The sequence below is a fragment of the Pezoporus flaviventris genome, unplaced genomic scaffold, assembly GCF_033815535.1.
Source record: "Pezoporus flaviventris isolate CSIRO_AGI_PZ_B2104156 unplaced genomic scaffold, CSIRO_AGI_Pfla_v1 ptg000001l, whole genome shotgun sequence".
Lineage (NCBI taxonomy): Eukaryota > Metazoa > Chordata > Aves > Psittaciformes > Psittacidae > Pezoporus > Pezoporus flaviventris.
The window spans coordinates 45,496,210-45,516,035 of NW_026892549.1; the positions used below are offsets into that span (position 1 = coordinate 45,496,210).

At 48.5% G+C, this 19,826-nt stretch overlaps 1 protein-coding gene across 6 annotated transcripts in view; it reads left to right on the forward strand.

Moving 5' to 3' along the window:
• Positions 1-19,826, forward strand: part of NRP2 (neuropilin 2) — an 88,108-nt gene that overhangs the window by 18,272 nt on the left and 50,010 nt on the right. For all 6 annotated transcript variants that reach the window (XM_061455346.1, XM_061455380.1, XM_061455363.1 and 3 more), the window contains exons 3-7: positions 10,321-10,502; positions 14,772-15,002; positions 15,540-15,695; positions 17,521-17,690; positions 18,734-18,889. In XM_061455346.1, coding sequence (XP_061311330.1) covers positions 10,321-10,502; positions 14,772-15,002; positions 15,540-15,695; positions 17,521-17,690; positions 18,734-18,889 — 895 coding nt within the window. The remainder of the gene's footprint in view (positions 1-10,320; positions 10,503-14,771; positions 15,003-15,539; positions 15,696-17,520; positions 17,691-18,733; positions 18,890-19,826) is intronic.

A 19,826-nucleotide genomic window follows, 5' to 3' on the forward strand; every position in this document is an offset into this window, starting at 1 on the left:
AGGATCAGACACAAAGCCCAGCAAAGGCAGCAGGAGGTTTTACCTTGATTTCCATAGGAACTGATTTAGGCTTTTAATGAGCAACTGTTTGCCTTAGCTACACACAGCCTTTTTAATGGATATCATCCCTATTGTCAGGCTGTAATGGGGGAGTGGCAGACTCACCAGCAATATCAGGTCTGGGAGCTGTGAGATTTGGGTTCTCTCCCTTCCCTGTTAGTGATTTACCGGTCCTGCTTTGGCAAATCACTTTAAATTCCCTGCCTTATAAAGAAGAGAACACCTGGGTATCTGCAGGCACAAAGCTCAGTCTAGATAGCAACAGTCCAAAGGCTGCTGCATAGCAGCATCACGCAGGAGCAGTTCAGAGCACTGCAGACGACGACTAGTTTGTTCCCAACCTTTTCTGGCTGGGTGTGAATTCTGCAATTAAATATGAATGCAAAATAAAAAGAACAGACTGCTAAGAGCAGACTGAAAACAGAAGAAATTTCTGGTTGCTCTTGGCCAGAGCTCAGCAGAGAGCTCATATGGAAGAACTGGGGGAGGTTAGTTTTAAGTCTGACACTTGGTTCTCCGTTTTCTTTAAATCGTCTGCGCACCACTATTGAATGGCAATGTAATAATATGTTGCAAACCACAGTCTGGTGATCCTGGAATTCCTTATGAGTTAATAAGCAGTCATGGTCCACTAATCACAGCTAGGATATTTTAAGCAACTGTCTTTGATATAGCAGTTCAAACACACCATAGAAAGCCTGCCTTATGCTGGCTTAGTGAGTAGATCAGTAGATCATTAGAAAGAGTGAGTAACCTGTGGGGTTTTGTTGGGTTTCCACCCCCGAATCCCAAGGAATTCTTGGGAGCTATGCACAGCGTTGCTGAGCAATCACAGTCCAGTAGTGACAGTGGTTTTAAAGTAGCAGTGGGTCAGACATGGAGATACCAGTGTGCCTGTTACAAATGGCACAGAAGCTGGCAGGATGGCTGCTCTGTGTGTGTGCTGTGGCTGCCCCAAATGTCATTTCTTCCAGCGATATGGAAGACATTGCAATTGACGTGAGGAAGGGCGCACCCCTGTTCTTTGAGGGGGGGTCCCCCTTTGCTGAGACAGTCGGCACTCACTGGTGGTGGGAGAGCCGCTGCGCTCAGCCCTGTGCCTGCTGATGCTGTGGCACGTGCAGGGTGTTTGCATGGGAAGTGCTCAATGTATTAGAAACCTCCAGGGAACCCTTGGAGCTGGGGTTGTTGACGGATGTCCAACAAGTAGGAGGACCCCCCCACCCCCCAGCAGCATGAGAGTCTGAGGCATGTGCTCAGCTTCCTTCCTCTTTTGTGAGCATTGGTGTGAGGTTTCATTTACATTGTTACTTTGCAGTGGAAAGGGGAGGTGCAGCGCCTGGCTCTCCCGTGATGTGCCTTTGGTAATGCTGATGTTTGGCTGATAATCATGAGCAGGAGCAAGGTCTGAGATCTCCATCAGCAGAGGGGATTGACTTACCATTGATCTCTGTTCACTGCATCTTGTTCAAGTTTTTTGACCCATTTGATTTCTTCAGTTTTCTTTTGTGAAAACCCTCTGAGTTTTCTGCAGTTCAGGAGCAAAACATCTTTCTGTGTCTTTAAATATGGCAGAGGGGGATTTCTTCAGATGTCCAACAACTCAATTGAAGGAGACCTCAGGAGACCTCTCCCCTTCCCTGTCCCCCTTCCAGCCTGTTTTTTCATCTTCAATCTGGAGATGTAAGGGCTATAGTAATAGAGTGTCAGAGGAAGTAATTGAGTCATCACACGCCAAGAGAGGAGCCTGTTGCCTTCAGTGTCAATGGAGCTGAACCACAGCCTGGAAGGGTGAGGGAGCCTTGTAAACACTCCATGGCTGAGCTGGCAGGACAAAGCAGACACACTGCCACGGCTGAGTGAGAGGGTGACACAAAGGGTTGCTTCAAAGAAAACCTTCCTGAACAAAGCAATGGCAGGGCCCTTGTTTGGGGGAGAAACAGGGACACTCCCATCCCCCTGTTCCTTAACGTTCCAGAGCACATTAAGGAGAAAAGATACCAACCAGCCTCGTGCAGCTGCCCGCTCCATTGTCTCTGTCTCCCTCTTCCATCTTGGCATGGCTGCCCCTCCGACCTGCTGTCCCAGGCAGGGCTGAGCTCACCTCAAGGGTACCAAACAGCCCCCGCAAGTGGCTAATTCCTCCCACACACCCAGGCAGGTACTGCTGCCTCTGAGACCTGGGTGGGAGGCCACTGCTGCTGTGAGCATGCAGCAAGGTGTGATGTGTGCATGGCACAGCGCTTGCCCTCATCCAGGCACTGATTGTGCTCAGACCTTTGGCGAGGCTTGGTTCAGGTGGCTGTTGAGCTGCAAGTACCCATATTTTGGGGGGAGAAGGGCATAGGTAGGAGATGTATCCAAGGAAGGATCAGGCGGGTTTTGTGTGCTGTTTGTCCCGGGAACCGGCTCTTATTACAAGCTGGCACGGTTGGCTTGTTGTGGAAGTGCCCAAATAGCAGAGGCTGCAGGCCAGGCTTGGCTGCAAAGCTTTGCTTACTTGTGCATCAGCTAAGGCAGGAGCTGGGCTGTGAACAAACAGGCTGTGTCTGAGAAACTGTGGGGTCAGAAAGCCGTCCTGTGGTGGGCTGGTCCTGAAGTGACATCCATCATTAACAAGGGATGTAGACAGCCAGGAGCACGGTGGGCTGGTCAGGGCTCTGTTCTTGCAACCTCATTTATACAATTAGTGCTTAATGAGGTGTTTATTTTGGTTTTGTGCTGAAAAAAACGCAGTGCAAGTGAGTGATATGTGGGAAGCCAAGCTGCAAAGCTCCTGTCTGATCCCAGTGATTACCAGCTCTTTCGTTCTTCACCGCATGTTATGTCTAAGGCCACGAGTGATACAAGGTGCAATGGGATGTCACTCACTATGGCTCCATGGAGGGGTGTTCTCCATAGGTCTGGCACAGCAGAGAGCATGTGAGCATTCCCTATTCCTCATCAGCACCTGCCAGCCAGTCCCTAGACCTTCAGCCAGCCTGGCCCAAACTGGTCTCCATCTATATTGCTTGAGCTGTTCGGCGCCGGATCGCATCAGGCAATGGGAGTCTGTTTCCCCCACTGCAAAGCAGCAAAGTGATCATTTGCCCCCTGCCTTCTGCCCACTCTGCTGCTTTTTGGCAGTAAATTTCCTCTTGTGGTTGTTATCTTTTACTATATTTTTTTTGCTTTCTGTTAGTGATCAAGTGCCTGTGAGTGGTGACAGTAAAATGACATAGAAACTGGAGTCCAATTTTTCCCACAGATGGATTGTAGCAGAAGGAAAAAAGTGCAAATGCATTTTCTCAAGTGTCCTGCATTTTGGGGTATGAAAGGGTTGTGAGTCGCTTCAGTTCCCATAGAGCAGCGACAGAAGGCAGAATGCCACGGAAAGGGAGCTTATTCTTAACATGCTTTATATATTTTATTCCTGGTTTTGCCATGACTTTTTCCCCCAAGGAGTAACAAAGACATCTTGCAACAAAAGACCCCTGTAGCTAAAGATAGAAGGGCGAGGAATTTATAGAGATGGTTTTGGAGACAGGAATAAAATTAAACAGCCATGTGTACCTCCTGAACAACAGCCTGCAGAAAACCCCTAAAGTGCACATTAGCACATCTTGTTTTCTTATGTAATGAACGGTTTTCCAGACATGCCCCAGATGAGAGCACTGCTCTACTCCAACGCGCCTTTCCGCAGCGATCTGGCAACACAGCTTGAAGAAGGCAGCCCGAGGATGAATGGCAAAGCATGGGGGAGCCTTTGCTCTCCTGTCTCAGGGGGGGCAGCAGCATGCAGCATGCTAGGAGCTGAAATTCCCTCCTGAGCCAGAACTTGCTACAGGAGCAGTTGGCTACCCTTATTGCTGCCCTTCCCCAGTTATCTGTGACTGCTGAAAGACTCTTCCCCTCAGTGGTGCCTGTACGGGGGTGAAAACAACCCAAGGAGTATAAATAAGAGGCTATTTGTAGTTTCCATTTTTTGTCTTCAAGGCATTTTTGAAGAACTTTTCCAATCTGTTAGGGTTATTTTCTCTCCCTCCCTGTCTCCTTTTTTTTCCTTTTTCTTCCTTTTATTTTTTTGGGTTTTGTTCTTTTTTTTTTTTTTCAACTCTATGACTGGATTTTTCTCATTTCTCAGAAATTCTGGTCAGATTTTTGAGAAGATAAGTAAATATTCCAAAACACAGTGGAATGATTACAAAACCCCACAGTGCTGTGATTACACAAGATGTAATTGGAGGCAACCAATTCAAAACAAACTTCCGAGAAATCCTAAGCAGCTATGCCCCCCCATCCGAAGGCCTTGCTCTTCCCCTGCTGCCACTGGTTTTTGGTCATTTTTGTCACTGGTATCCAGTGAAATCCCTTCAGATTCAGAACAATGATAGCCTGTTTCTCTCTGCTGTTGCCAGGGGCAGTTATTTCCATCTGGGCAGAACAAGGGCAAGCTCTGCTTACTCTGTGAGCATCTTTTGCCTTCAGCATTGGTAAAAATGGCCCCACAAGCTACCAAGTGAGACCAGGTTGATCTCTCCAATATTCAGCCTCCCAGAGTCCAAGTCCAGTCAGCAGGAGTGATTTAAACTACCGCTGTCATCAGTGCAGAAGAACAATTAATCCCATCCCAAGCTGGGTGTGAGGAATTTGCTTCCACTGAGAGCAGAGGATGTTTAGTTGGCTGAAGTTAGATATGACACAAGTTTTTTTAGGTCTGTAGACACATCTATATGAGGATCTGTGTCCATGAGGACAGATTCTCTTCTCACCCCAGGATAAATTAGGAGCGATTACTCTTAAAATGATGAGTTACACATGTGTAAACCTAGTTCAAGTCAAAGGAGAATCCAATTCATCTGCTGTATTTATAATTAATTACTCTGATTAAGGGCTGGCAGCTAAGATCAAACTTCATTGCTCTTGCTTCATCAGGCAACAGCGGTGCTTGCCTCTGCTATCATGGCTATTAAAAAAATCATCCCAAAGTCCCCAGTAGCTTCTGCAGCAGTTTAACGTTTGAAGGGTATGTCCTGCAGCTGCTCAAGATTGTATAAACATCACAGAAAACCTTTCTTGTCTTTCACAATATAACTATCCATGAAATAAGGATTTGTTTTGAAGGTGGCATATGAAAGAGCATGAATATGGGTGGTGACACAGAAAAATTGACTAAGGCAGCTAGCATGGAATGGACATTAATTCTAGCCGCTCCTTGATTGCAAAACAAGCACAGAGCTGCTGGTTCACCGTTTCTTAACCATCTCTATCCTGCAGCTGCTATTTGATTTCTAAGAAACAGCCTTTTCTTGGAGGATGTTTAAAAAAAACCCCGCATGCTTTTTATAACAATCTCTGAGAAACAAACCACCTACAACGCTTTGAAAGGGAACAGTTGCATTTGCTAGCTGCTGTTGTGGCTAAGCAGGCTCCCCATGCCATCTTCCAGCTACCTGCAGAATATTAATGCCTGCTCAGCTTCACTCGAATCGCAGTTTCCCTTCCTGTTCAAGACACTATGACATGTGGTTCAAGCATACTGGGGGTCTCGAAGACTCAGGTCAGCACTGGGCGTTCCCAAATTTAGGGTGTTTGGCACACAGTCAGTACCTATTTGTCTCGCTGTCTGTCTAGGCCAGCTTCTTCCAGTGTAATATAATCTGTCTAATCAAGGCTGGCTCCTGTTCTTGGCTGTGCTGCAAACTTCCTGCCTGACCTTAGGCCAGGCACTGCTCCTCTCTGCCCTCCTACCTCACACAGTCTCGTGAGCACCCCCATCATTACCGTTTGCCAGGTGCGGTCATGAGCCCCATGGAAAATACCTATGAATAATAGCTCCAAATTAAACACTGGGGAAGTTCAGGTTAGAGCCTTGTGACTCTCTCTGGCCCTCGCAAGCACTGGAAACTGGGCTTAGCTGAATGTGAGCCCTCACTAACTTCAAATTATAGCTGTAGGAAGAGACAGAGAAAGCTGCCAGCTAGGTCAGAGCGTGGTTTGGGGAGCCAGCCCTCCTTGGGCTTTGAAACCAGGCTTGCACAAGTTTATGTACTGGGAGGACTTGCATTATGCCTGTGAACATATAAAAAATGTATTGTTTGTATTTCTCTCCATCCTAAGCTAACATCCATGTAACAACCTTGAAGCATATTACAGTGAGAAGAAATCAGGATCTCTTAGGACCTGGGGCTGAGGGGCAATAGGTTTGTTGATTATGTCTGGAGCAGTATGAGTCCCAAAACTGCTTTGTGCTGAGTTGTGTGCCTCAGAAGAGGAGCTGTAGGCTTGCTGATGCTGCTCCTCAGGTGGGTCATAGCATTTCTGGAGCTCACCAATGCCTGTGTGGGTAGCTGGGAGGTCTGTGCTGGTGGAGCACAGCTCAATGGCCAGGGAGTAGATTAGCTATTTCACAACAGAGAAGGACTGAAAAGGTGGAGGTCTTCTCATAATTACTGCAGCTGGGTCTTGTTTGCCTTTATTGTGCCTTGCAGACTTGTTTGGAGAGCCAGCAGCAAAGTGACTTAGGGAAAATAGAGAAAAAGGAAAGACTGGGAAGCAGAGAGGTTTGAGGGGAGGAAAAAGCAAGCAAGCAAGCATGAGTAATACAGGCATTAGAAGTGCTTTATAATTAGTTTATAAAAGCTCTCTTAGCATCAGCAAAGCACTTTCTACTAAAAATCCTTAATAAAAACACAGCAATATTTGTAAGCATTGTATGTTTTCTGTTTAATTCTGTTAAACAGCTCCAAGAAGAGTGTCTGAGCAATGCATTTTCCTCCTTTCTCAACCTCCCCCCTGGCCCCGCCATACACACACATTGTCTGGGCAGTTAAAAGCACTTCAGCTTTGCCTCTCTGCCTTAAAACTCCCTGGTGGAAACCTCTATTTGAGGTGGTTTCAAACCAGCTGGCTGGCTTTCCCACTCAAGCAGCAGCTGAAAATATCTTGCTGCTGGGGGAGCAGCCAACTGCGGTCACCTTCCCTGCAAGAGTTGGTTAATCCATTGACTATCCTTGTGGGCTATGGATGCTGCACCCTGCTCTAACGTATTTATGGTTGGCTTATTGGAGCAATGCCTAGATGGGAAGAAGCGGCTATGAAATGTGCTTGGAGATGGCGGCTTGCCAAGTGGAGGTAACACCAGAGAGGTCAGCTTACAAGGATGTTGGTGCTCCTTGACTGAAACAATGGATTTGGTTATATGAGTGAAATGCAAATTGCTGGGCACTGGTCAAGACAGTTTGGATGCCATCGCTGCATAAATGTTGTCCCACCCAGCTGTGCCCTAGTCTGTAATTATGTGGAAATGAAATAAGGGTTGAAAACATCCCCAGGGTTGGGTTTTCTTCCTTCCAATTTTTCTTCTTGTTTTTCACACGGGAAGGAAAAAGTCTGGAAAACATGCTTAAGCTTAGGTCTGGAAGCAAAGAAGCAAAGGTCTGGCCAAACTAGATTTTAACATGGCTGGTGACCCAGTGTGAGGAGAATGGAGCTTATCAGCTTGTTTGATGCGGGCCAAAGCATGGACGTGACTAAAGCACATGATGCCAAAAGAGTCTGTGGTGGGGATTAGCCAATGTTCTTGCTGAAGTTTGAAAGTTTCATGGTCTGGACCGGACGTCTTTGGTGTTTCATTTTGAAAGCCTAAAGCTTAATTGCTTTGTTGGAGAGGAAGTAGGTGCTCCTGCTTGTATCTCCTGAGTGTAATGCTCTCCCAGTTCACACTGTTTATATGATCTGAAGGAAGGGAGTTTTGCCTCATGAGGAGCAGAGGGCTTGGGCCAAGATTTTTTAACTAGGGAAGAAAACCCTTATGCATTTTTATTCATTCTACATTTGCCAAGAAAGATTCCCCGAACTTCTCCTAGGGGCTTTTTTTAGTTGTTTGTAACGTTTGATTTATTAAGGATTAGCTTCAGTAGGAGGAAGCTCAGTTAGATGCTTGGATGAAGTCAAACAGGGTTTAATTCAGAGGCAAATATTTCCTGATGATTTACTTACCAGATTCATTCTTTTAATTTTCCATTTGCAGATTGCCCATGAGCAGATTGTAATATTCCCAAATCGTACGTATTATTGGAAGTTATTCACCCATTCAATAAGCAAATATTTCTTGGTCCAGAATTTGCTTCTGAAATTGCCAGGTCTCCTACAGCACTGGGTGGTTTGAGGAGCCATGTGGACAGCACTAGGATGTTTGGTGTGTTGGCTACCGTGGAAGCTGTGATCATTACAGTCAAGTAGTTGAAATCATGTATTGTGTTGGCGAGTTATAACCCCATGAGGACACGAACAGATGTGATTCTCTGGGATGCAGCTAAACTCTCCCTGTGCCATGCAAATAGCAGCTTTTACAGTCTACTCCATTAACTGTGTTTTGCCAACATTCATGTTTCACCAAATTAATTTTTTGCCATATATTCACAATCTCATTAGTAGCCAGTAGTCCTGCAGCACAGATGTGTACTTTGGATGTGGAAGGGCTGCAAGCAGGCAGCGAGCAACTAGTTATTTAAAGAACAAAATGTCCCTGCTGTTTGCTCAGCACTACTTTAAACAGATGATAGAAAAACAGGGAGGAAAAAGTTCTACTCATAAGAAGCACTAACACTGCCTTCTATGTTCCTTTTCCCTGGGGAAATGGGATCAAGCCACACATGATGGACATTAGTGGGGTCATGCAGGGTGCTGCTGGATGGTGTCAGGGTAATAAGGGGTCACAAGGTGAGGGGAGAGCATAGAGAGCAGATCTTCATTTATATCGCTGTGTGTCCACCCTTCAATTAAGCGAGTGCTCTTCCTGTGTGAGTGCCTCTTCTTAAGACCGTTTGGATTTCACCTTGGCCAAGCCAATTGAGTGTAATGAAGTTAAAGGCTGGGTGATTGGAGCTAGCTGAGTGCTTGGTCTGGCATAGACAGGTTTTTATCTGCAGGCATTTTTCTGCTGGCTCTCAGCCTGATTTAGTCCCAGAAAGGAGTGAAACGAAAGCTGTCCGAGCCATCTTCCTTTGTGGAGGAGCACACTGAGTCCCTTTAAGTTTGTTTTGAGGCTGTTGCCTGCCCATGTGTGCTTCGCAGAACAGGAATGAGTCACATGAGGATTATTCAGTATCCAGCAAGCTACTTCTCCTTTCAGCCCTCCATTCCCAAACAGGAGATCTTGTGACAAAGAAGAAAGGCAGATGCCTGGCAGCCTGGAAGTGCTTTTTCCCTCCCTGGCCCCCTGAGAGGAGCTGTAGCATGTTTTTCAAACAGGTTGATACAAAGTGAATAAACAGTTGAAGAGAGATGGGCAGCTTCTGTAAATAGCAGTGTGCTGGCCAGAGAGAGGAGAAGAGGGGCGGGAGAGTGGGGGTGTTAGAAAGCAGCAGAAGAACAAGATGTTCATGTAAAAGCTGTTCGTTCACAGCGCACAGAGCCTGGTACTACCTTGCCATCAGTCGTGGCCTAGAAAATATGAAGGAATCTGTGGGAGTTTCACCTTATAGCCAGACTTTGCAACAAGCTTTTATCTCTGCGCCAGGAGGCAACGCATTCCTCCCACAGACCATTCAGATGCTCAGGAGCCATGCCAGTGGGCAAGTGGGACATTTCCAGGTAGGGTTTAGTGAAGGCAGGTTGTGGTTACAGGGTGCACAGGGATAGCGAATGTGGTTACCCAGCTCTTACATGACACTTCTCATCCACAGAGAATCTTTATTAGCACTTAACAGAAGAGGTTCAGTATTACTGTGCAAGTGCTAAGTAAGGGCACTGGCCATGCTTGTTAAAGGACTAGTGTGGTGTCAGACAGTGCACAAAATAGCTACCCGCTGACATGGATTGAACATTGACTATTTGTTTAATGCTTGGTGTGTGCTTGGCCAAATCCTGCCTGGATAGTGGAATAAACTGAGCTGCGCTAAGTAGCACAATGACACGGAGAGAGGTAAGAGAAGGAGAGCAGCCCAAGGAGAGTTGCATCTGTGCTTCTCCCATGCTGAGGGAGTCTTGTGGAAATGGAGGTAAATTGCGTCCTAAATTTTGCATGTTGGCTCTGACGTTAAAGTGGATGTGGGTGCTATAAATTCATGATGTGAGGACTTAACTGTAGCCAGACAGACAAAAGAGGGGAAAACATCAGCAAAGGGAAGTGTGGTGTGAGTGACAGAGTCCCAGGTAGCTGTCTGGAAGATGGTCTGTGACATATACAGACACAAAGAAGTGGGTTTTGTTTGTTCCTGGCATCCCAAAGGGCCTCCCTCACAGATGGTTTCACTGCCATTTCACCTGCCTCCACAGGTACGACTACATCGAGATCCGAGACGGGGACAGTGAAGCAGCAGACCTGCTGGGCAAGCACTGTGGGAACATAGCACCTCCTACCATTATCTCTTCTGGTCCTTCTCTCTATATCAAGTTTACCTCTGACTATGCACGGCAAGGTGCCGGCTTCTCCCTGCGCTATGAGATCTACAAGACAGGTGAGTGTCTGAGTCAGTGCCTGCCTCTCAGGCACCGTTTGCCACGATGATCTTCACAAGGAGATGTCTTTGGCCACCTTTTCAATATGATTTTTAGCATATTCTCCAGCGATAAAAGGCTATTTTTGTTTGTTTGTTAGACAAGTCTGTTACATCGCATTTCTAAGAAGGTGAAGATGTTAGTGGCACATGATTGATACTGCATTTTTGGATCACAGTGTGGCATCAAAAGCAGGGCTCCTCCTTAAATGATTTCTTGTATTCAGGGACTTGAAACCAATCTTTTCTCCCTGGCATGTGTGGAGGTTGTTAGGGCTGAGAGGGGATTGTCCCTCTATTAGGAGCGTATGGAGCTCCCCCTCCTGTGGAGCTGCGATTCAGGGCTTATCAATGACGCTGTGTTTTCTCTTCCTGGAAGTGGGGTTTGTGACTGGGGAGCTCTGGTTTTCAAGGGACTGCTGTCAGCAGTGCTGTCACGGGCAGAGGCAGTGCCTTTCCAGGCAGATATAAGAGGAACTATTCATAATACTGTTTAATACTGAACTATTCTTGAGAAAAGGAAAAGCTGCTCAAAGGCCTTTTAATAGTGTTTCTGTCTAAATATTTGCCAGAATTGTGTGTCTGTGAAGAAGGCGGCTTGAGAAAATAAAACCCACTCTGTGTGAGCGGGTGAGAGAGGTGTGCCTGCATGCCGAGGCAACAAGAGTGTGTTTTGCATGAGGATGTGGGTGCCTGCCCTGTTCCTACATCCGTTTGGTGGTGCGTTGGAAGCAAACACACACAGCTTTCACTGCATTGCATCCAGCACAAAAAACACCGTGCCTGGTGAAGAACCAGGAAGGAGCACAACAGGGCTGCTTCCCCAGCCTCTTCAAAGGGAAGGCAGGGATCTCGGGCACCAGTGCCTTGTGGGCAGAGGGGTGCAGACAGTTCACAACCCAGTCACCGGTTGATGTGAATGCGGAGACAGCTGCAAGAGGATGGGAATGGGACTCCTCAAGTTCATTGTGAAATGGTGAGGTGTCTGGAGGTTCAGGTGGATGAGGAAAGTGGTTGCCTGAGCTGTATAATTGGCCATTGAGCTGTTGTGGTGCTGCCATCTCACCACTGCTGTTTGTGAATGGTTAGGATACAGATTAGTCCCGAAAGAGTTTAGTGGCTCATCTGGATATTGGGGTTTGCTGAGGCCAGTTGCCAGAATGGAGGATGGCAGAGAATGTCTGTGTTTAGGTGGGAAGACTGCTGACCCACCTCCCTTGACTCTCGCTGCCTGTACACACAACCCTCTGAGCCCAGCAGGCTGCACTGGCCTCTGCCTGTCCTCACATCAGGTCCATGCCCTGAGTCAGGACACAGGGCAATGTGGAATGGTCCAGCTGGCTGAGGTGGCCAGGCCTGGCTGAGTGCGGCTGTGGGAAGGGATGGCAGGCAGGAACCCTGTCTGCCCGATTGGGAGCCAGCAAGGAGCCAAATTCATAGGAAAAAGGAGATTTTATTGCTGCTGTTAGACTGTTAGAGATGGAAAGGAAGAAAGGGCTGATCTGGGAGGATGCTGGATGGGAGCCAGAGCTGAGTTTGTGCCCTTCAACATAGGTCCCTGCAGAGCTGCCCTCAGGTCTGAAGTGGTTTTGGGACTCCATTTGCCACCGTCACACCCCCCCCCCCCCCGGCAGGCACCCTCTCTAGAAATAGCCACACTTTCTTCCAGCCACACCCCACACGATCCAGCCTGGCAAGGCATGTTTTGGGACAGAGATGGGGATGATCCTGGAGCACCCCCAGCACACATCATCTGCCCGACCCCTGCCCCCTCCCGGGGTGCCAAGGGAGGGCAGTGGGCCAATGCAGTACAAGCAAACCCTGCCTTTGTTTGCAGGCAGGCAGGCACGGGCGAAGTTTCTGTTTGAACTGTCAGGGAAGCCAGCAAAAGCGTCACCACCTTTAAAGGTCATTGGGTTGCCATTGTCCACATGGCTAAAGGCATCGTGGCTGCAGCTTCTTTCTTTCTTAAAGATGACCTAAAAACCACAATTCTTTTCAACTAAGCGTTTGTTTCCACACCTTGTGCTAAATTTCCCTTATCGTGGTGTGAGAGAGGAGCGATCTGCATACAAGCAACTGCATACCAGTGTCTGAATCCCCCGATGGGTATCAGTTAGTGGTCTGTGGGCTGAGAAAAGAGCCGCCTGCCCTGGCTGGTCCAGCCTCCCCGCTGCTCGCTTTGTGACTCAGTTTGGCAGGGCTGGTCTGAGATCTCCATCCCTGGCCATCAAAGTCTCCTCTCAGGCTGGTCCGTGCTGCCGAAGCCAGCATGACTCCTGTTGATTATCTGCAGCTTCTGCATAAAAAGCTGATCATTGTGTTTGCTGCTATCAGCCAAACTGTAGACAAAGATGCCAAATGTGGAAGAGCCCCACATGAGGAGACTGTCATTGTCTAATGCAGTGACATAGTTATGTCTCTCTCATGTCTCTAGAGGACAGTTCCTGACTCTAGAGACAGGAGAGAGGCTGACTCTGCATTTAGTCTTTGTTTTTTTTCCCCTAACTTGGAGCTGGTGTTATTTTCCCCGTTTATCTCTTTGCCTTTCAAGCTGTTCGGAACGAAGTACACCCTTATCCCTGTTCACAGCGTTATGATGTGATTTGTGTTTGGCCTTATTTTTCGCCTCTGCATTTTACCCCACAGGTTCACACCAGAAAAGCTGGCTGCTTCATTAGGTAGTCAATTAAGAGCCTCTCCTGAGTAGCTCTCCAGCTAGGCACTGCATAATGCAGTGCTGGGATCCTGCTATTACTGTGGGCTGCTGGCCTGACTCCTGTAGGTTAATGCTGAATTGAATAACAAGTCTCCCGTTAGTCCCAGGAAGGTTTGTGCTGCCTGGAAGAGCTGGAGTAGAAGGGTTTGTAGAGGAGAAGGAGGGTGTCCCAGTAAAACTGAAGCAGCAACCTTTGCCAATGCTAACGCCGGGTTGCTGCGCTGGCCAGCAGCTTCTCTAACATCCCCTATGCCTCTGATAGCTCCAGGCTGCAGATTTCTGTTGCCTGTTGTCCTGTCTCCACAGTGAAGGGTTTCAAAGTCACCGTGGTACGACTATGACACAAATTCCTCATTCTCCGGCCACCCTGAGGCACCTTGGCTGTGTGAGAGGGGGCACTGAGCTGGCCCTGCCACAGCCGAGGCCAGTGCTGAGGTCAGCAATAAATCAGAGGCAACATTGTCTGCCCTCCTCGCCGTGCGGAGGTCTTCCTTAAGGATAGAAATAACTCGCATTTCTGGTGCGGGCAGCTCAGCCTGTGAGAAAGAGGGCTCTGTTCCTCCTCTTGGCAGAGACCCCCCGCTATGGCCCCTACTCTTGCCATGGCCAAGTCGTGGGGACGTAAGCTGGAGCTGGCCATTGTTTGTTACATGGGTCTCAGGGGGCTGCAGGCTAACGGTGTGCTTCCCGGGGGGTTCCAGCTAACAGTGGAGACATTGGCACCCTCCCCTGGGCCCCTTCACTGTGTAAATATTTGTGTTCCTGGTATTCCTGAGAGGAAACTGAGGCACTGATATCAGTGCCAGAGAGATGGCGGTTGCAGGAGACCAGCCCCTGGGGACAGCTTTTCCCAAAAGGTGACATCCTCATTACTCCTCTCTGCCCCTTCCCAGGCAGCCTCTTCCCCAAACAGGTGCTCCTCCATCCGACCTGGAGCTGATGCTAACATGGCCAGGGGGTGGCAGCCGCAGCAGTGAGGACCACATACAGCAGCCCCCTGCATGCTGTCTGGCCCCTCCATGGGTTCTGGGGCAGTGGATGCAGGTCTCCTGCGAGGTCCATGTTTAGGGGATAGGACCAGCCCCAGCCCAGCTTGGTGTGGCTTCCCTTCCCCATGACAGCCATCACCACCAGTGCTGGGGACACGGCAGGGTGCTGGCCTGCGAAATCACTGCTGTGGCTTTGGGTGGGATCACTCTCCTAGTCCTGTTTTTGGAGTAACTGACAATATCAGCGGTCATGTACAGGTTACACTTGCAGAGCTGTCTTAGGGGTTTAGAACCATGCAGTCCACTCCAGTGAACACATGGACCTTTTCTCTCCACCTGCGGAAAGCTTTGAAAATCACCCTCTTGGTCCTTGCAGGAATTCACGGAGGTCTTGGGTTACAGAACATTTCCAGAAGTGAATACATAACCTCTGTGAGCTCAAAATGGGCTTTCCACAGTGTCAGGCTGTTGGTATTAAGCTGCATTGTTGCTAAGGCTGTGGGTTTTTTCCTGCCACTACAGGCTCTGAGGACTGCTCCAGAAACTTCACCTCCTCCAACGGCACTATCGAGTCTCCAGGTTTCCCTGACAAGTATCCACACAACCTAGACTGCATCTTCACCATCATAGCCAAGCCAAAGACAGAAATCCTCCTCCACTTTCTGCTCTTTGACCTTGAGCATGACCCACTGCAGGCAGGGGAAGGAGACTGCAAGTATGACTGGCTGGACATCTGGGATGGCATCCCTCAGGGTAAGCCATGGGGTACTGTGTTGCTGTTCTCTGTTTCTCTTGGTGTTCCACGAAGCTCCAGAGCTGTGCAGTCTGTGTCTGCACACTAAAGGTGCCTAACCTCAGATAGAGCTGCAGCATGCAGCCTGCTATTAGGGCGCTCCATGGCCAGCTGTGGAGATGGTGTGCTTGAAGAAGGCTGCGGTACATTAAACCCCAGATTGCTGCTCTGTTGTAACCACTGACCTGAAAATCCTCATGGGCCCTCCAAGATACAACCAGCCATGCAGTGCTGGGAGGACCTCCCTCCCCTGTTCCAACACTGAGAAGCAGAGCATTTTGGAGCATTTCCCAGCAATTGCAGAGCAACGCCTGCTGCAGTGGATATTTCTGCACAACGTACTGCATGGCACCAGGCCAGCGGATGTAAAAAATAGCCCAACCCCAAAGCCTTTCTTTTATCCCACCAGTCCTGCTGAGGCATCCCTGCTGAGTGATGCCAATCTGCCTGTGACCCAGCAGGCCGGTGGAAAACCTTTACTGCTCTTTCTTTTGCAGTTGGCCCCTTGATAGGCAGGTACTGTGGCACTAAGATGCCATCGGACATCCGCTCTACCACCGGCGTCCTCTCGCTCACCTTCCATACGGATCTGGCAGTGGCTAAGGATGGTTTCTCTGCTCAGTACTACTTGATCCAGCAGGAAGTCCCAGAAAGTAAGTTGGAATTGTGTGCGTATGACTTAGTGAGTCATGTCACCTGTATTTCCCAAGTCTTTCTTTCACTTGGCACAGGGAGGAGTGTGTCGAGGGACTGGTTCCCCCCAAGCAATGCAGACAGCAGTTACACTAAGTGTGTTCTCTGTTTCTCGCAGAAGTGAGATTTCAGTAAGAATCACACTTTCTGGCCTTTCCTTGACTTTTTGCTTGCTGAGAAAGTTTTCTCAATACCTTTTGGGATAGAATCTTTCACATCTGTGCTCATCCCAACGGATTTAGGGGAAGACTTCAGCCCAGTGGGTGCAGCAGATTCATTAAAGCGTGGGGGAAAATACTCTCTCCTGCTCTCTGGTTTTCCAAAATCTCATAGCCGCAGACTACAAATTTGAATTTCTTGACTGTCTAATTAAAAAATGCCTAAAGCTCTAAGAATTTCAACCCAAAATTTGTTTTAGATCCTTTATTTAGGGAGATAAATTGATGTGGAGCTAGGAAGTAGTGTGTTTTGAGAATGAAGAGCGTTTTAATTCTTTGTGATAAAGCTTGAAGGCAAGGGAAGATGCAGTTTGTTTTCCCATGATAATTTTACATCAGAGCTACAGATCTCGACCTCTGTTCACAGTGACCCTGTGATAAACAGAAGCCTTCAGGACACCCCTCAGTCCCGGAGAAAGAGAGGGAGTCCCTGACCTGACACTGAAAGCCCAGTGACGGACAGCAGGGTAGAGCAGGGGTTGTGCAGCGCTAGGGCAGCTGGGTTACATGCTCTTGCTCTGTGATTGAGTTAGGGGTGTTCTGCTGAGGCTGTGAATGTTACAGACAAGCATGAGCTCTTCCCTATTACCTATCTTCACACTCAGTTGATCTGTTCTTTAGCCCTCTTTCTATTTTGTTCTTCAAAATGATTGGGAAATAAAATGTTAATGACACACAAAGCTTGAGAAATCAAGCACAAGAGCTGTAAAAGGGCTAGGCCTGTTTTAATTTATGCTGATGTAAATTGAAACTTTAATAATATCACTGAGATCTTAACATGGCCCATCATTTCCACCAGGGTTTGACTTGGCCACATTGAAAACGCAGGCAGTTTGGTAAAGCCCCATTGGTTTACAGCAGTGGCTCCTATCAGTGTTTTCTTTGCTATTGTTTTTGCAGGAACAGCTGCCATAAAATATGAGATATGCAGTAAGATTGAGCTAATTGTGACTTTTAAAGCCTTAGAAGTGAGGAAACCAAAATCAAAGCTTATCAGGGTCTTTCATATTCTTGGTTGGTTAATTCCTATGGTTCTGATACCACATACAGTGCATGCACATAAACACACACACAGATGAATCCACACTCTCACACACATGCAAAACCTTTAGACCTGCCCATTCCAGGCCAGCAGCACAGCAGTAAACATCCTCTTGCTGTGCCTGCCCATACGCCTCTTGGCAGTGCTTTAGATTTCACCTCCAGCCTTCAAGAAGATGGGGAACTTTGTGGCAAGGGGACTTGGGACATCTTGGTGGAGATGAAGGGAATGAAGGGAGAGGATTGTGTCAAAACTGTGCAAAGGTGAAGGAGATAGAGAAGGGGAGAAAGATCTGGACTGTATTAGTTTTCAAAGAGCCATGCAAACATAAAGCTGCCCCATCTTTCACTTTTCAGTGCCATCTGCGAGCACACAACCTCCAGGATGGTGCGGATCTGTTGATCTTCCCAGGCAGGCAGCTTTGTTCAGGGCTAGCTGGGGAGGATACTTCAGGCCTGCCTACCACTTGGGAGTGAAGTACTGGGACTGTAAGCTGATCTGTGTGTCTGTCTGTGTCTGCTACAGACTTCCAGTGCAATGTGCCGCTGGGGATGGAGTCTGGCAGGATCTCCAACATGCAGATCAGTGCCTCCTCCACCTACTCAGATGGGCGATGGACCCCTCAACAGAGCCGGCTTAACAGTGATGACAACGGCTGGACCCCTAATGTAGACAGCAACAAAGAATACCTCCAGGTATGCACACATTCCAGCTCCCTTGTCTCTTCCCCCACCAAACAGAGTGTCACGCTGTTAAACTGACCCTTGACCATAGGGCATGTTGAATTTTTTATTGCCTGTGTGGCTCATGGGGAGCAAGCAGCAGGGGAGCTGCAGAGCCTCTGTGAAATGTGGCAGGCTGGCTCTCCCATTAGTCTGCCTGCACAAGGGCTGGCTTGACCTGCTGTCCCTCTCCCGATGCCTCTTTCCTGCCCAAAACCTTGATGGACTTTTCAGCATACTGACAGAGGCTGAGGGTCCTCTGCCACTTACAAGGGCCACTGACTCCGCCACTGGCCTGAGGACCAAAGTGTCCAGGTGGCACGTGGGAAAACAACTGGAGTAGTATTTATCTTATCAGTGATGCAGGAAGCATGAGCGGGCTAAAGTCATGTAGGGCTGATAGAGCAAAGGCTTTCCCTGGGAGCTGGTTAGAGCCACAGTCTGTCCACACAGGGCTTCTGGCTGTGTCACATTGCCATGAGACCCTGCTTGCTAAAGGGCACTGGGAGCAGGAAGTGGTGAATGTCATTGCCTGTAGCAGACATCTCATGCCTCATTCATGGCAGTGCTACCAAGCCAGCTCTGCTGACCTTTCTCAACTTGTAAAAAAAACCCCGTCAAAACCAAAACCAAAGCAACAAGAAAAATATCAATGGAAGACCAAGAACTGCAGCACTTGCTAATTGGACGTCATGCTTTTATTTTACATGGAAAATGTCAGCCTCTGTTCTGCTTTAATGGACAGGAGCTTCTGTGCAGATCCTGTTGCTTGGTCTGTGGCAGGAAGAAGACTTTGTGATGGTCCCGTGTGGACAGACGTCAAGCTCCTCTGTCACTCTTGTCCCACAGTCCTATTTGCAGGCATCCTGCTGAAGTCAGCCTGGGGGGTTGTGCCCATTGAAATGTGTGCCAGCAGACAGAATGAGGCAGACTGAATTCCAGCCTTTTTCAGGGATGGAGGGAGGAACTAACTCAGGTGGTCGCCACTCTCTCTTGTCTTTTTTAACCCTGGAAAGGTGGACCTCCACTTCCTGACTGTGCTCACAGCCATTGCCACGCAGGGTGCCATCTCTAGAGAAACCCAGAATGGTTACTATGTCCGTACCTACAAGCTGGAGGTCAGCACCAATGGTGAGGACTGGATGATGTACCGACATGGGAAAAACCACAAGGTAAATGCCTTCTTGCCTCTTTTACATGCGCCTTGGTGAGTCTTGCAGCTGACAGGAGGGAAGAGAAGAGAGATTTTACAGGCCCAGAGGGTTTAATCTGTGAGGGACCTTTTTTCTGATGAGTGCTAAAAGGCTGATGATGCTCTGAGCAGAAGTAGTCCTTTCTTCTCTGCACAGCAATGAGGAAACACTATTCCTTGGAAAACCTGGCTGCTGTTGCATCTTTCGTGGTGGCGAGAGTATGTTCTTTGACTGCAAATGAAGGAGAAAACGCTTTCACAGCCTGTGTTTTGCCATACAAGATTCATTGAGCTTTTATGGCTGTAGCCCCGTCTGCATGCTGGGTTAACAATCACAAAACCACATGAAACTGTAGTTCAGGAGTTATTGAGGCCTGGAAATGAAAGGGCACAAATCCTACGAGGCGATCACACCATCCCAGAGAGCAACGTGAACAATAAATAATGAGGAGCAATTCAGGCTGCCAGAGCTGTGGGATCTGCGCTAGCAGGCGTGATCAGCAAGGGTGCATTGAACCCTGGGAGCTGCTGCATGCTCTCACTGTGTTTCTGGGGGGCACACATTGATGGGAGCAATGGAGAGGGAGGGTAAATATGGGTGTTCAGGTGTTCCAAGCGTTGCGGGTGCTGCTGTGTTGCCAGGCAAGGCAAACTCGAGGTGGTCTGCATGGGAGCTTTGGCATATGGGGAATGGGGTTAAAGCAAGCCGTGGTGCCAGGCTGGTCCTGCTCTGTCACTTGCCCTGGTCATGTGGTTGTCTGCTGGTTAAGGGCACCTTGGGAAAGCCCTTCCCTGTGTACCCGCACTGCTGCCGCAGCTCATGTCCTCCCCGTTGATGTGCTACAATCTGCCTGTGTGAGCTCAGTGGCTGGGGTCCCACACACGTCCCCCCACACACACGTCCCCCCGCACACACG